This window comes from Psittacula echo, assembly GCF_963264785.1.
Source record: "Psittacula echo genome assembly, chromosome: Z".
Taxonomy (NCBI): domain Eukaryota; kingdom Metazoa; phylum Chordata; class Aves; order Psittaciformes; family Psittacidae; genus Psittacula; species Psittacula echo.
The window spans coordinates 19789848-19805271 of record NC_137742.1 but is presented as its reverse complement, the minus strand read 5'-3'; the positions used below and the strand labels follow the sequence as shown (position 1 = coordinate 19805271).

Sequence of the window (15424 nt, the reverse complement as noted above, 5' to 3'; positions counted from 1 at the left end):
CTTGGTTCTCTTCCCAGGGCTCCCGTGATGTTAACTGGACGCAGCTTCAGCATCTCCATGAGAGGTGCATCACCTAGATGGTGTGGGGGGTTGAGCTGTTTCTGCAGGTCCTCTTCCAGCTGATTGTGCTTTCAAAAGAAAGTAAGGTTGAAGTTAGGAAAGCGTGTTTTACATGTGGAGAATGTGTATTTCAGCCCTCTCTAAAAAGGTGGTCATCCTGTGGATGTGGGGTTTGTGTGGAGCAGTCTCAATCCCATTGTGGTGCTTTTTTCCCTGCCCTGGTCATTTCTGGTCATAACTCCTTCACCCAGGACAGTAACACCTGGTCCCGTGTCATCTAATCACATGGTTCCCATTCCATCATCTTTGAACTTTCCTTGGATCCTGTGATACAAGTTTCTCTTAAGGTTTCTACCTGTTCACAATCAATTAGTTCTCTGGAAGAAATGTGCCTGTTCGGACCCCAGTTCCTCGTGCTTTCCCGTCAGCATCCTGCCAGATATGCATCTCTTGCTTGTTTCTTTGATGTAGTTCAAAGTTCTTGGAGGTCTTTGTATCAAATAACTCATATTTGTCTGGGGGCAATTCACTGGAGTGCTACAAGACCACTGCTTCCTTTCATTTTTGGTTTTAGTGCTTGATTCATGTGGTTTGCTTCTGTTCACTTTTTTATTCATTTTTCTTAATTTTTCCAACGTTAAATATTATCACAGTGCTTTGGTGTTACTGTTGATTGTCTTGTGTACTTCACATAGTTCTAATATATCAGCTCACCCCAGCCTAGCATTTTGGCCCCAAGTTGTTTTATTGCTCAACTACAAAAGTCTGTTTTAATTAGCCAATACCAATAGTGCTGAAAGAACCACATAGTTCTCTGCACAACCAGCCAGCTCAGTGGTATACATTCATGTTGCACCACCTGTGTCACCATCTCCAAACCCAAGCACTAACTTTGCAGCAGCAAGTTTACAGAGAGTAATTCCGAGTATCATCATCTGTGCTGAAGTGAGAAGGGTCCATCTTCCCTCAAGAGAGGGCTGGCAGGCCCCCAGGATGGTGCACCTGAAAATCTCAACTTCAGAGAAGTCTCCTGGGCTTTCCCACCAGCACCCTTGTGGGAGCACCCTGGCCTGGCCATGGTTACCCTGCACAGCAGGCTCTGATGAGCTCCTCAAGCCCTGTGTCAGCATATGTCAGTGCTCTTAGAACTGCCAAAGCTAGTGATTGCCAGTGTTCTGCTACTGCAGCCGGTATGACCATCAGTGTCCGCCTTCAACACAGCCAGGGCCCTCTGCTACCAAATGCTGAGATTGCCATGGCACCTGATCCACAGTCCACATACTGCCCTCCACCCAGCTGGCCAACCTAGAGCAAGGACTAAAACCCCAACAGGATGTAGATGTTGATCAGTTTGACAGCTGCCAATCAAGATAAGTGATTGGGGTTTTTCATTTCTTCTGAAGTTACTGCTAACATTGATCTGGCAGTCTTGTGCATTCATATAGCTCCTCACAGGTTCAACTACAGAAAATTAGCTCCTAATCTGCCTTTCTTATACCACTTACTGTTTCATATAAATTTTACTGCACTCGGTTCAACTCCTTTCCCAAACTTTTCTGTCCTATTTGTCTCAGTTTCAATGCCCTTAGCCATTAATGTTGTTTTCTCTGAAATTGTTTTTTCACATGAGGTGACCAGTAATGGAAATAATGCTGCCCTATTTGATTTGTGTAAATTAACACATTTAAGATTTGCTTCCATTGAACATTCTGGAGTGACAAAAGAGATGCCTTGCACAGCTGCACAGTCAGTTCAGGGGTGGGATTTTTGCTGCTGCAAGTGGTCATGTCAGGCTGTGGCTGTCATGACCAGAGCAGGATGAAGAGACAATATTGAGGTGGGTGGGTGTCTGCCTTACCTCCTTGGGTCCCATGGTGGTGGTGGCAGCTGTCCTGCTTTTCCTGCTCCCTCAGCACACTGGATCTGATGTTGTCTTAGGAAGTACTTGTTTGGTATTTGAATGGGCAAAAGCAAAGGCATCAAATTCAACAGGGGCAAAACCTGCTACTACCAGGAGAATTTGAAGGCATAAGAACTGTAAAACTATTGAGAATAATATTTTTTAGATAAGGAAGTATAAACCAGTGAAGTAGTTACTATCTAAAATCTTTCAGTTTTATCTTGAGATTTTAAGAAAAATCAAGTTAGATGAAATTGGGTCATGGTTTTTCAGGCACTAATGCCATCAGTAAGTCAAAATTATGAAAGGAAAAAGTGTGTTATATTATTTCCCTAGTGGACAAAACTGCAAAGAGAATTTGGAACAATAACAAGGTTGTAAATGACATTTTCCATCTTTCTTCCACTGGTGTGCCAGCTCTGAATACCACTGTGTGCAGGCACTCTGCTGTGGATATTAAAATTAACGTTTTTAAAAACTCAACAATTATTTTCAAGAAAAATAACCCCCAAAATTAGAGGCCATCCCAAAAAATATTGTTAAAGGATTAGAAGAAGCCAGCTTCTCAGGCCCTTGGTAACCATCTACAGTGCCAAGTAGAAGCTTTGGAATGACTGAGCTTTGTTTCTTGTTCAGACTAGCAGCAGCAAGGATTTCAGAATAGGAATGGCACATAGTGACTTACAGCATTTTAGCTGCACAAAGCATATATCTGAATGCTTTGCTTGGCTTGGAATTTCTCCCATCTTCATTGGCAATCAGATTTTCAGAGTCAAAGTGAATGTTATTGTGATCCTATTGAGACTGATAACCTATAACTCAGTGAAAATGTCTATTATTCATTGTGTTCCTAGAGATCTATAATTTGGGGGTAGGAACTTAAAGCCAAACTAAAGCCAAATGGCTACCAGTATGTGTGTATGGGGTATCTCATTGTTTTAATTTGAAGTTCGGCATCTCAAGACCCTTGAAAATACATGCTAAAAGAGGTGTTTGAAAGCAGGATGATCTATTTTTCTGTTCAGGTACAGAAGCTAAAAATAAAAAAATTGGTAACATTTTGGGGAAAAGGTGAGGATATTAGGCTATCTTGAATTAGGAAAAAGTGAATTTGTAGAGGCTCTGGAACCAAGAATAACAGAAGTGTGTATCAACCTGTGTAACTTTTTCTTGAAGCTCCTAAATCTTTCCTTCTTTATTGTGTAAATTTTCCTCTATGATATCACTTTGCTGCTTTTGTAAGAAAAGCAAAGTGATTTTCCACAAGAGAGGATGAAGCTCTGGTGGAACTTAGCCTTTTCTTTATGACAATTCCCCTTTGTGGACCCTGGAAAAACTATGTGTGTGGTTATTGAACAATGTTCTAGTAGGAGACACACTGAATAGTGATTTGTGTAAGGAAATGGTTAAAAATATGCCAATTTTCATCAATACAATTTCTGAGAGCAAACTCAATCACCTGCTTACTTAGGATGTGATTGATTTTGTTGTTGTTGTTGATATTTGTATTACATCTCCAGATGTTTGGTGTTTTGGTTTTTGTTGGTGGTACCGTCTTACCATAAATACAAATTACTTAATTTTTTTTTAAGCTCTAGAGATGGATAGTAAATTTCACTTAAAAGGGAAAGAAATTGGTTTTGCTCTGTTTCTACGTCATTTGTAACTGGACTGTTGCAGCTGAGAGTGCCTGGCAGGGCTGCCACTAGAGGGCACGAAATGATTTTAAACACTGACGTTACCGTACTTTAGTAAAATAAAAAAGATATAATATATATTATATTATATATTATTATATAAGATATAATAGTAAAATAAAAGAAGTAAATACTGAACTACCAAAGCAGTGAAGAAAATGCAAGAAATGCAACAAATATGTTACTCTAGGGATATTCTAAAAACTTGATATCCCCAGTTTCGAAAAAAGAAAATTGAATATGGTGAGCTTTTAAACGTTTTGTAAAATCACACTTGAAAACATAAAACGGGTTTCAGAAATAGAGGCACTTTATAGTGTGCTATGAAATTTAGGAAGAGATGCAGTGGGATTTAGGAGAAACAAAGTATTTTGAAGCCAGGAACATAAATTAGACATAAATTAGACTTTTTTTCCAAACTATATTGTGTAAAATTAGAGAAAATTGAGCAGAAATGCAGAGGTTCTTGTTTGACCTTTGTGATACATATTGGCTACCTCAGCGCCGGCCTGTGTAATAGATGGCTATTACTTAGAAATTCTCAACCTTCCATTTAATATTGCTTGGAATGTATGTCTGTCTCCATTCCCTGTCTGAAGAGATAATGTTTCATAACCATGTAAGGATGCTGTCAGGATAAGCCCATTATGTATGCAGTTCTTCCATGCTTTGGCAGTGGGGCTATGCGCTAGACAGACATTCTGATGGTGCTGGGAGTCCTCTGTGGTTACAGACAAATGGGCCTGGGTTGACTGCCAGTTCCTTGACATGCGTACAGGCAAAATTTACCTCCTAAATGCAAAACTGAGGCACAGCAAAGGGGTCTGCATTAGCCTGCTGTGCTTTAGCCCCAGCTGCACAAGTCCTTGAGGAGTAATCTCAGTCATATATATATTGCAGTCCAATACCTTTCATGATAACAAATACTTTATAAAAAGCAAGACTGTGAGCTAAGTGGGTAGCTGGTAAGGAAATCCAAGTGAGGCCAGCATTATGTCCATGTGCCATATAAATGCAGCTAAAAAATAATCTCAGAAATAAACCCATTGTATAGGATGAATAAATTAGGATATAGCAAAAATGAAGGATTGATCATGGATTCATTTCCCACATGCAGGTATCTTTATCCTTACCAAGGACAGAGAAATTGCAGAAAGGACCTCCTTAGTGGGCTCTGTGCCTCTGTTCACCCTAGAGTTTATAATGAGAAAATAAATGCTGCCGGGTTCTAGAAATCCATGGGACTTGGAGTCTTGGATCCATGGAATTTGGATTTTTGGATTCTTGGCTGAAGAGGTTAATGTCAACCCTGAAGTTGCTCTAGCCCTGTGCAGAGAGATGGCTGGCAGAGTTACAGAGAGAGCCAGGAGAAACAGCTCAGGACTCCCTGTCCAGCTCAGTGCTAGCATGGGGATCTTGGGTATCTGCACCATGGTGGGCTGTAGCCTCACCACAAATTGCATCAACCTCCTTTAAAAGTAACACTCTTTAGCCACATGCTAATAACACTGATGCCAGCATTTTCAGGGGGAAGTATGTCTAGCAGTCACTCACACAAGTAGAACTGATGCAAGCAGAGAATCATTTACAGTTCTTCTCATGCTCCTCAATGTGTTTACTCTGCTTCTGCCCACTGCTGACCCCCCACAGAGTACCTCTCTTCTGCTGACAAAGCATGCTGCTGTATATAAGGTGCAGGTAGCTCACTACTGGTAGCTCATAAGTTTCTTTCTGCCTTGTAAGACAGAGTACAAGAATTATGTTTCAATTTGTCACCAATGCCATGAAGATCATTTTGCTTCATCAATTTTTCATTCTCGCTGTGATGTAATGCTACCACTTCCAGTTAAGATTTGGACTTATTTGAACCCAACATCCAAACTCCAAATCAGCTCATTCACAGACAAAAGCTATCCCTGCTCTTAGCATCTACACCAATGTACTCCTGTGGTGTCTGGGGAACAGCTGACTCCACTCTCCACGTTAAAAGGAGAGTGGGATATCCTGGAAATTGAGGAGTGATACTTATGATAAAGGAATTATTGGCCCTGGAACCCAAAAAGTCTTCTGATCCCATCTTACCTCTGGTGTGCATGTGTGGAGGGAGCCATTGGTGTGGTCCCGTTTCGAAATCTGAATCAGTGGCAGAAGGAGCCAGCTGAGCTCTGCACTATCTCAGTACCGTGGTGCGAGAGGGTGAGGTACCAGCCAGCTGCACGGCAGCTCCTGGGTGAGGAAGTCTTGTGGGACCAGACTAGCTCCATGCAGAGCAAACAAGAGGAATACTTGCACATGTTGACTAGTTTATGGTGAATCAGTGAACCAGCTTGAGTTGACGAGGACTTGACCATGGAAATTTTGGGGTGGCTAGTTCAAATATAGGGCGCTCGCATGTTAACCCCCACATCATCAACTCTGCCTAGGGGAAGTGAAACTTCTGGAGATTCTGGCATGGTACCTCTGCTTTCACAGTGAGAATGTACAATTAATGGATGGGAAAATTGAAGGGATGTGCAGTTTGAAAGAAATGCAGCTGGACATTGTAGGTGACATTCAGTCATTCTAGTACACCAAGGGTTTTGTCCATGTCCTTTTCTATTAACAGCCTAGATTTCTTAAAGTTATTTTGAAACATTTTTCTCAGCCCTTAAAAATGCTCGCCTGATTAAGAAGTCTAGTATTTCTTGTAGGAGGTTTAAATACTATGCCTTAAAATCTTTATACATGACATGTGCTGGTTTTGGCTGGGGTAAGAGCTAATTTTCATCCCAGTAGCTGGTGTGGGGCTGTGTTTTGGCTTTGTGCAGGAAGCACTGTTGATAATGCAAGGACATTTTAATTACTGCTGAGCAGTGCTTGCACAGAGTCAAGGCCTCACACCACCCCACCAGCAAGCAGGCTGGGGGTGCACAAGGAGCTGGGAGGGGACACAGCCAGGACAGCTGACCCCCACTGACCCTAGGGGTATCCCACACCATATGATGTCATTCTCTTCTGGGGAAGAAGGAAGGGGGAACATATGGAGTTATAGCATCTGTCTTCCCAAGTAACTGCTTTTGCTTTACCATTAAACTGTCTTTATCTCAACCCACAAATTTTCTCACTTTTACTCATCCTATCATCTCCCCCATCCCACCAAGGGGGTATAGGGTGAGCAGCTGAGTGGTGCCTGGTTGCTATCTGGGGCTAAACCACAACAATGTATATATGTGTATATATTCTGAACCAGTTGGAGTGTTTTTCCTGCTCGTCATCCTCACCTGAAACACCCCTGGCTATGCTCTGAGGCCCACCTTGGTTCTGTAGTTTTCTGTCTCCTCTCCATGCACAGACCTGCTGGCTGCTGCTTTTATGTTAGCTTGCAGGGCTTGGGAGCAACATGCTTTGTCAGCAGAACAGCTTTGTCAGCTTTGTCAGACCCAGTGGGGTCGACAGTCGCCTGAAGCAGAGTAAACACATTGAGGAGCATGAGAGGAACTGTAAATGATTCTCTGCTTGCATCAGTTCTACTTGTGTGAGTGACTGCTAGACATACTTCCCCCTGAAAATGCTGGCATCAAGGTTATTAGCTTTTGGCTAAAGAGTATTACTTTTAAAGGAAGTTGATGCAATTTGTGGTGAGGCTACAGCCCACCATGGTGCAGAGACCCAAGACCCCCATGCTAGCACTGAGCTGGACAGGGAGTCCTGAGCTGTTTCTCCTGGCTCTCTGTCTGTAGCAGTATTTTTAATAATGGATGATTTTTTACCCTGAGCACAGCAATGGACAGTCCAGGTTTTGGGGACATGAGCGAGCACACAGGAGCAGTATTTCTGGCTCCAGAGTTAGCACGAGTAGAGCCAGCTGAGGTATCTCCAATGTTGCCTATGGGTCTAAGTCCTTAGACTTACCCCTTGTGTTCACAGTATAGTGCCACTGAGATGCTGTCTGCTGGAGGACAAGGGCCAGCCATTGTCTCTGATAGTCAAAAAGACGGAGGTCAGTGTCTCTTTCAGATGAGAGGAGATGCAACCAATATTTTCAGAAATATCCATACTCCCACTGAAAGCCAAATTTTGTAATGTTACTCAGATAAAAAGTACATTTTGATTCCTGGCTATGAATCAAGTAAGGAACACAAGAGCTACCCCTCTTAGATGGAATGTTGCCATCATGATACTGCAGGGGTTTCCTTTCCTCTTTTCTTTAGGGCTGCAGCTGAGTGGTTACCTAGTGACTGATGGGGATAAGCCTTGGTTCACTGCACCACCAGTATCAGGTTGTTTAGAGAGATCTCAAATGCCCTGGATGCAGCAGGAACCATAAAAAGCCAGTAAGTCCAAGGCATTTGTGGGCTTTCTCCCCACAAGGATCACATGTAAATATATGCTCATTACCTTGCTTTTGGAGACTAGTGCTGATATTGAGACATCTTCTATGAAAGCATTTTTCACAGTGCTTAGGTTCATGCATGAAACCATCTTTATCCATTTGGAGGAGCAGTATGATGAATTACAATGGTAATCCTTCACTGATGGGAACTGAGAAGGCCCCGTAACACTTGCTCTGCAAGGCTTGCATCAGCATTTATCACTTATTCTGGGCCAGGATTTTGTAGGCAGCCAATGTGGGTGTCTTAATTTAACCAGACCAACATGACTTAAACTTGTCTCAAGCTGTAGATGTTCCAAAATCCTTTGCTCTTGATAACTTTCTCATTGTGCTATCCATAAGCAATATTAGCATCTTTCTCCATGACATTCACATTCAGTTCTAATCAGATTGTAAAAGGAAAACACCACATACAACATGTGAAAATAGCTCTTTCCAGATAGTTTGGAAACACTCTGCCAAGTACTTTGATAACTTTTCAATAAACTGCCACTAAACAGAGGAGAGAAGCACTTGAAGCATTTTCCTCTGCATTGTTCTTGGTGTTAAAACACAGGAAGCCAGTGGAAGTCTGTAGTCCAGTGTGGTCCCTGGGCCAGGGAAAATTCTCATTCACTCAAGGAGCATGGACGTAGGCATTGGTAAAGCTTTGGGTAAAGGAGAAGGGAAAATCCACCTGGGTACATCCCATGGGTGGGTCAGTGTGTTCCAGTGGTTTCTGACTGGCAAGACTATGAATAAGTACAGTGAGTGAAGAGACCTACCATACAGAACAGCCAAATGCAAACTCTCAATCCTGTTTTGTGAGGCATGCTTGTGTACATAAGCAGGGTTGTGTGTATCCATGGTATTAACATATATAGAACAGATGATATGATTTTGGCTGTCTGGCCTAATTCCTTGCCAAGTTTCCAGTAGCTTAATCATGATCTAATTTGAAATAATTAAATCAGTTATGGTTTTTTTTAGAACTGCTTTTTCATCTTTTGGCTATGAATACCATCAGTGCAGTCATGGCTAGAATTATTTTTATAATTAGCTATAATTTTAAGTGATCAAGTTTACAAAATTCTCCATAAACAAAAATCACCAAAGCAGATTACTAACTCATGATCCTGAGCTCTGTCCCAACAGTTGTGCCATAAGGTAATGTGGCAACCATGGGCCTAAGCTTGTGAGCTTTTATAAAGTTGGCGTGTAAAGTTTAAATCCAGACTTGCATCTAGAATTTATTTTTTTTAATCCATGTTACATCTTCTATCACATTCCTGGCTGACAAAGCTTCTTAACCAAAATGTGTTGAAAATCCAGATCTGATTTTCAAGTGTGACCATTTATGATCTTAAACCAATACACAGCTTAAACATAGGCAGTATGAGGGAAAAATTTGGGTTGAGTGGGAATATATGGACCCATGTTGTATATTTGGTTTGGTTTGTTAGAAAACATTAAGTTCTTGATCTCTGCTCTATTCAAAAAATAAAGTAATAGCATGTGATGGAAATTTACAATCCATACCTTATTCTGCATTACTTGTACAAATTTCTTGTAAGTTTTAGATCTAATTACAAATAAAATGCAAGATTGGGCTACCCACTTTCCTGAAATCAATTGCTTCAAGTATCATCATGTCTAAATGACTGAGACATAAATCTTTCTAATGGATAGACATGTGCAGAAGTGCAAGCATAGGGCTTTCATTTTAAACTAAAGGAACTTTGTGGCTTCAGCTAATGAGAGCCCGGGTTTTCTTCATCAGATTTTTCTCATATTCTTAAAATTGTATTTGGATTCAGTTTCATTTGAGTATGTTTTTGATTTGTCCAAAGAGCAGATGGCTATGATAAAGAGTCTGTATTTAACTTGGCACTTTCCATTCCACATTCCTTTACTATTCATAGCACAGCAGTCATACTCATCTGCAGTACACATAAAAGGAGGCAGCTCAACTTGCAGCTGCAGATCTCCTCAGATGTTTGAGAATTTACAAACTTACTTGCAGCATTATTTTTTTAACTGCTGAGAAGACCAGAGGCTGATACAGTGCGTGGATTTTTTGTTTTTCATATCTATCACTCTCATGAAATAAGAGACACTGGGACAGAAATTAAACCTGTTCCTGTATTAAGGAACCTCTGCACTTAAAATAAGTCATGTAGAGCCCATGTTCGTATGGATAGAGTGGGATGAGACATAGCCAGAAAAATTTGCTTTTGAAGACCAAGTGTGGGATTTTGGTCTAAACTGTCAAGCAGCGGGAAGAATAAAATATTCATCTGAACAAGATGACTACTTAAAATGTAAAAGAATAAAGGCATCTGTACTAGAATAATGCCTTTTTATTACCAGGGCTTCACAAGGAAGAATTTGATCCTTTTGAGTGTTTGTAAACACTGCATTTTTCCTCAGTTGCTAATAGATAGCAGAGTATGTTAAATAAAGCCAATTTTCTAAATGTCTTTGAATGTTTTGTTTCAAATTATTTGTCTTTGACAGAAAGTATGTTTTCTACTTGCTGTGTTTTCAAACAAATATAGTCAGTGATTAATTTTTTTCTTCTAATTTCAAACATGCAACACGCTTCTAAAAAGTAATCTCTCAAGGGTTTTTTGTATACAAGCTTGAACTGCGGAAATAGTTGGGTTTTTTTCCTGATAGTATCCTTCAGTTTGTCTGCTTTTGCAGACACTAAGGAAGAAAAATTTCATCTCAAAAATTAGAAAAGAGATTTTTTGGTACATAGATTAAATTTCCATAAGACTCAAAACCTGTCTATTTCTTCTTTAATGATTACGACTATGTATGACAAATGATTATTCCTTAGAAATACAGCTCCTCCTACTGAACTCATAAATGTGCTTTATTTTCAATATGTTATCAAGTAGATTTATTTTTCTCCTGCTGTGATGAGCTTAAATTCTCTGCTATTCAAAAAATCTGGCTTTCCAACACATATGTTGCTGGAGGCAAGCAGTCTGACACTTCACATCAAACAATGAACTCAGCATACTGAAAAATACATACAAAGATTTTCTGCATTACTTGCATTACTGCAATGTAAATACAGCCACATGCTTACTACACTCTACAGCATTGCTCGAATTATATTATTTTGTTATATTAAGAATGGTTTTATCTCACCAATAAACTATGGGCAAGGTTCTAATTCTTTCCCACAGAGTTCTTCATTTCAACAACCAGAATGCCATCATGGCAGAATAGTGCAGACAAGTCTTTGTTCTCCACTCCATCAGGTAATTTGTATTGCCTGGTAAAGCTTCTGGATATGAAACCGTGTTCATCCATCCTGGGTCCATGCTGAGCCTTGATCAGGAGCCAGCCTTCGAAAGTCTGAATAATGATATCTTCGGGGCGGAACTGCACAACGTCCAGCAAGACCTGGAAGCCTGTGTTTTCCTCCTCCTGGCCACTCTTCCCAGCCTCAGCTGTACTTTCTGCAGTACACCTTCTGTTGCTTCGTGCAGCTGTAGAAGGGCCTGGCAAAGCGTATAAAGAGTGGTCCAGTTTGTGTGCTTCCAGCTCTTGGAGAGCAAACTGCTCTTGGTAGCGTACAGGAGTTTCCACCCAGTGTCTTATCACAGCTTCTGCCATTGCTGAGGCAGAAAGGTAAGTTGCTGCTTCTGTCGCTTTGGGGAAGCTGCAAAGTCACAGCAAACTCTTCCCAGTCATATGCCTTACCCGCAGACTAATTTATCGGTTCATGTTGCCTTTCACTTTTAGCACAGGCAGAGCTTAACATTTAATAGGGCGTGCTGTGCTCCAGTGACTGGAGACTGGTTTCATCTTTTATCCACTAACAATAGAGCACTATTTATAGTGCTGGGGTCTTGAGTGGCTTCAACACATGCACAGCTGTCATGCATAAGTAGTGAAAGCAAAATTTTAATGCACCTCCGATTATTGCAATATTATGCTGTTTGTTGTTAAGAATAATGAACAGAAAAATAATGGGAAAGATTCTTTGATTTAAATGGAAGCTTAATGATTCTACTTTTCCAAGGGATACATAGTAATAGATACAACCTCTGTATTTCTTCTAACCGAAATAGGAAGTTACTGCAGGAAGAGATTTAATTAGCTTGACAGTAGGAACAGAGAAGATTTCAGATTAGGCAAACTACAAAATCTATCAAGTGCACTGGACATTGTTGTAGAAGTTGTACATAGGTGAAATACAAGCATGGTTAACCATATTATTGGCAATAGGAGGGAATCATAACCATCCTTGCCCAATTTGGGGGTGTCTGAAAGCCTGAGTCTGCAATCTTAGTGACCTACAAACACAGCAGAGCCTTCTCCAGCGTGGCAGGGAGTCACACTCAAGAGTGCAGGGGAATTGCAGCTAAAGCTCATGCTTCACAGCTTCTGGGAGAGGGCAGAGCTATTTGCCCCAGCACAACAGTAAAGATAACTCCAAATCCTTACTGCTACCCCTTTGTCTTAGTAACCTTCATCTTCTGAGGCTTAACAGCTTGAATGGATGTTCCTACCTATGCATATGTTTGGGGAGCAGGATTGGTGACCTAAAAGGCTCTCAGTATTGTAATCTTCTTGCTAGCTTGGGAGCACAGGAGAAATAATGCCTGCAAGTGTTAATAGTTTAATTAAACGAGACCTAAGAGGAAAGTGCAATGAAAAGAGAAAAGCATTCCCATATTTTAGTATGTTTGCTAAAAAATCCCTCTAGCTGGACTTGGTAATGTAAAGCAGACTGCCTCATAGCAATTGATGGTGAGAACTCTTTATTTCCCTCAGTTGCACTAATGCTAGAAACAATCAAATGAGAGACTTTCATTCCTTCTTATTTGGCTATTGTTGTTCGGAGCTCTGTCTCTCTCTTGTCCTTACATCTTCCACTACCATGAAAAGGGCACATCAGTTTATATGGCATCTTTGATTGCTAATGGACTCACAAAGGAAGAGGCAGTTGAATTTCGATAGCTGTGAGAAATGAACTTCTGCATCAAGTCAATAGCAGAGCATGATTACCAGCCATACTTATAATTAAAGCTCTAAGGTTGCTAATTTATTTTAGACTTATGAAAGCTGCACCGCAAGGTAAGGAAATTTTGAAAGGTAGATCAAAGGTTCAACATGGCTTACATTAGTGGCCAATCATGTAACTGAATATTGTGGGAAAGAAGAGCTATGCTACTTTATTTAACTATTGGCTCTTCTCCTGTGAAACTGTCCTCCAGAAATCATTAAAAAATGCAATTCTGAATGTATGGCTTGCTAAAATAGTGCTAAAAATAACCTGGAGCATCGCCCATTATCTGTTCAGCAGCTGTTTTCTGTTTTGCTAGTCAATGATTCACTTGGTGAGGAAACTTTAACCCTGAAGTGAAGCAGTATGCCAGGTTGGTTGTGATATTATGCTTTTAGAGATAGCTGAAAGTTATTGCTGTCCCTATTGAATTCTGTGATGATAGCCTGACTTATTTTACTTCAGTTTTGCACTTCATTAGTAAACGTTCTGTGCAGGGATACCACATTTTTTTAATGGTTTTTAATTTTAATTATTCCCATCTTCTCTGGAAAAAGATGAACTTGCCTAAACTTGCACTTTAAATGAAAACAGAAATCACCACCTCGGTGCAGGTCACTGTGGGACAGCTATGTCTATTTCCAGAAACAGTTGTGTTAGTCTTTCAAATGTCTATGTTAAGCATACTTGGAACTGTCTGGTCTAATTAGCACAAAAGATGCTTTGAATGCCCTTTAAATTCATGTCAGATGCAAAGCTCTACAGAATTTTATAGGATCCTTTTCTACTGTGTAGGACAAGGAGTTAGAAAGATTTTAGTAATGAAGCTGTTTAGCCTCTTTCTGCTTTTCCATCCTGCCCTCTCTCCCAGCCCCAGCCCCTTTTCTCTCTTTTTGCCACCTATGGGCTCAGGAATTACCATAATCTTTCTTCCCTCTTTGTTGCTAACATGGAGCATTTGTAAACTGAAAAAAGAAAACACCCTTGAAATGCAAACATCCCAGCAAACTAGAATATTTTTTCAGCCTTTCAGGTTAAATATGGACGTGGCGCTGCAGTACTGAGGAACTTCCGATCCTAATGCAGCTTCACATAACTGTAAGAGTCAAGCAATGCATTTCAATAACTATTGATTATTGAGGTAGTTTTAAACCTTCACAGCAGATCTGGCAGGAGCAGGATCAACGTCCTTAATTACCAGCTCAGTGCCTCGGGTTTTCTTTCCCAGCTCTCCTGCGCACTTGAAGGCCTTGCTCCATGCTGCTTCGCGGCGTGGGGGGCGCTACCGAGCCATTCTTTGCAAGGCTTTGTGAAAGTGAGCCAGTTAGTTACCATGGCCTTGCCAGTCCGTGCGCGCTTTGGCTGATCGCAAGTACTTACGGTCTCAGTACCTCCTGCGGATTTTTCAAGGAAAGGAATGGGATCCACAGGCAACTTGCACCAGTTGGCTGGGAGAGACACGGAGCAGTATCAATGGGTCACACCGCCATCTTGTGGTGAGACCAGAAAACAGCTGCAAAAGAAGACCACAAGCCACTCGCTGCGTGCTCACACCAGGCATTGTTACTGGTCTGTGAAATACCTGCATGGAAAGACATCAAAGGAAGAAAAAGGCAAGATTTTAAATTACGACAGGTTATTTTCAAGATAATGCAAGGTTTTGTGTCAGTATTTTGGAGGGGGAGGGAATAAATATTTGATTCATGTTGAACTCATGGAATATCTAGAAAGCAGTTAGCCCGGTGAAGCTGTATTGTAAATTGTAAGAATATAAGGCGCACACACTCATGAGATTAACTTTATCATGCATATGCATACATGTTAAAAGCCCACAACTTTAAAATAAGAGATTGCCTTGTTGCAATTCTCTTCATGTTGGACTCCCCAAAGTGAAGTATGTATTTCAGCTACCATTAAAATTCAGTAACAGCTGAAGGGAGAAAAAAAGTGAAGAGGCTGGCAGGATGAAGAGAACAAGAACCCTTCTAGCAAAAGCTAACAGGCTAATTTCAAACAAGAGCCATATAATTATCCAAATGAATTTAGGCAGAGCACTTCAGCTGCTTTTATCAAAGCACCCAAGGATGCCACTCATGATCTACTTCACATGTCATTCAAAAGAGATACTGTCATTTCAGACCTGGCAATACATAAGAAAGAGAAGGAAGAGTAGGACTTCAGGGCTTTTACCAGTGCTAGCTCTGTTATACCCAGTAGGGAGTTTAAGCTTTGTGGTGGTACCATAGAGCTGGACAGTAAAATAAAATGTATGCAAGAATGGGACCCAGGGTGACACTTACAGAAACTGGATGAGAAAGAGCTATTTTCCACAAGGTATTTAATATATTTTTGTAGAGTGAGAAAATTATTGTCTCCTACTTGTGTCA

The 15424-nt window shown here is 40.8% G+C and overlaps 1 protein-coding gene across 1 annotated transcript; it reads right to left on the bottom strand.

Annotated features, from left to right (window-relative positions):
- Positions 1-11191: 11191 nt before the first annotated feature.
- On the bottom strand, positions 11192-11789 carry HSPB3 (heat shock protein family B (small) member 3; the record flags this gene model as incomplete). The annotated part of the gene is given in 3 exon segments (XM_080638261.1): positions 11192-11686; positions 11688-11735; positions 11739-11789. Coding segments are annotated over 3 exon segments (594 nt in total).
- Positions 11790-15424: the final 3635 nt, after the last annotated feature.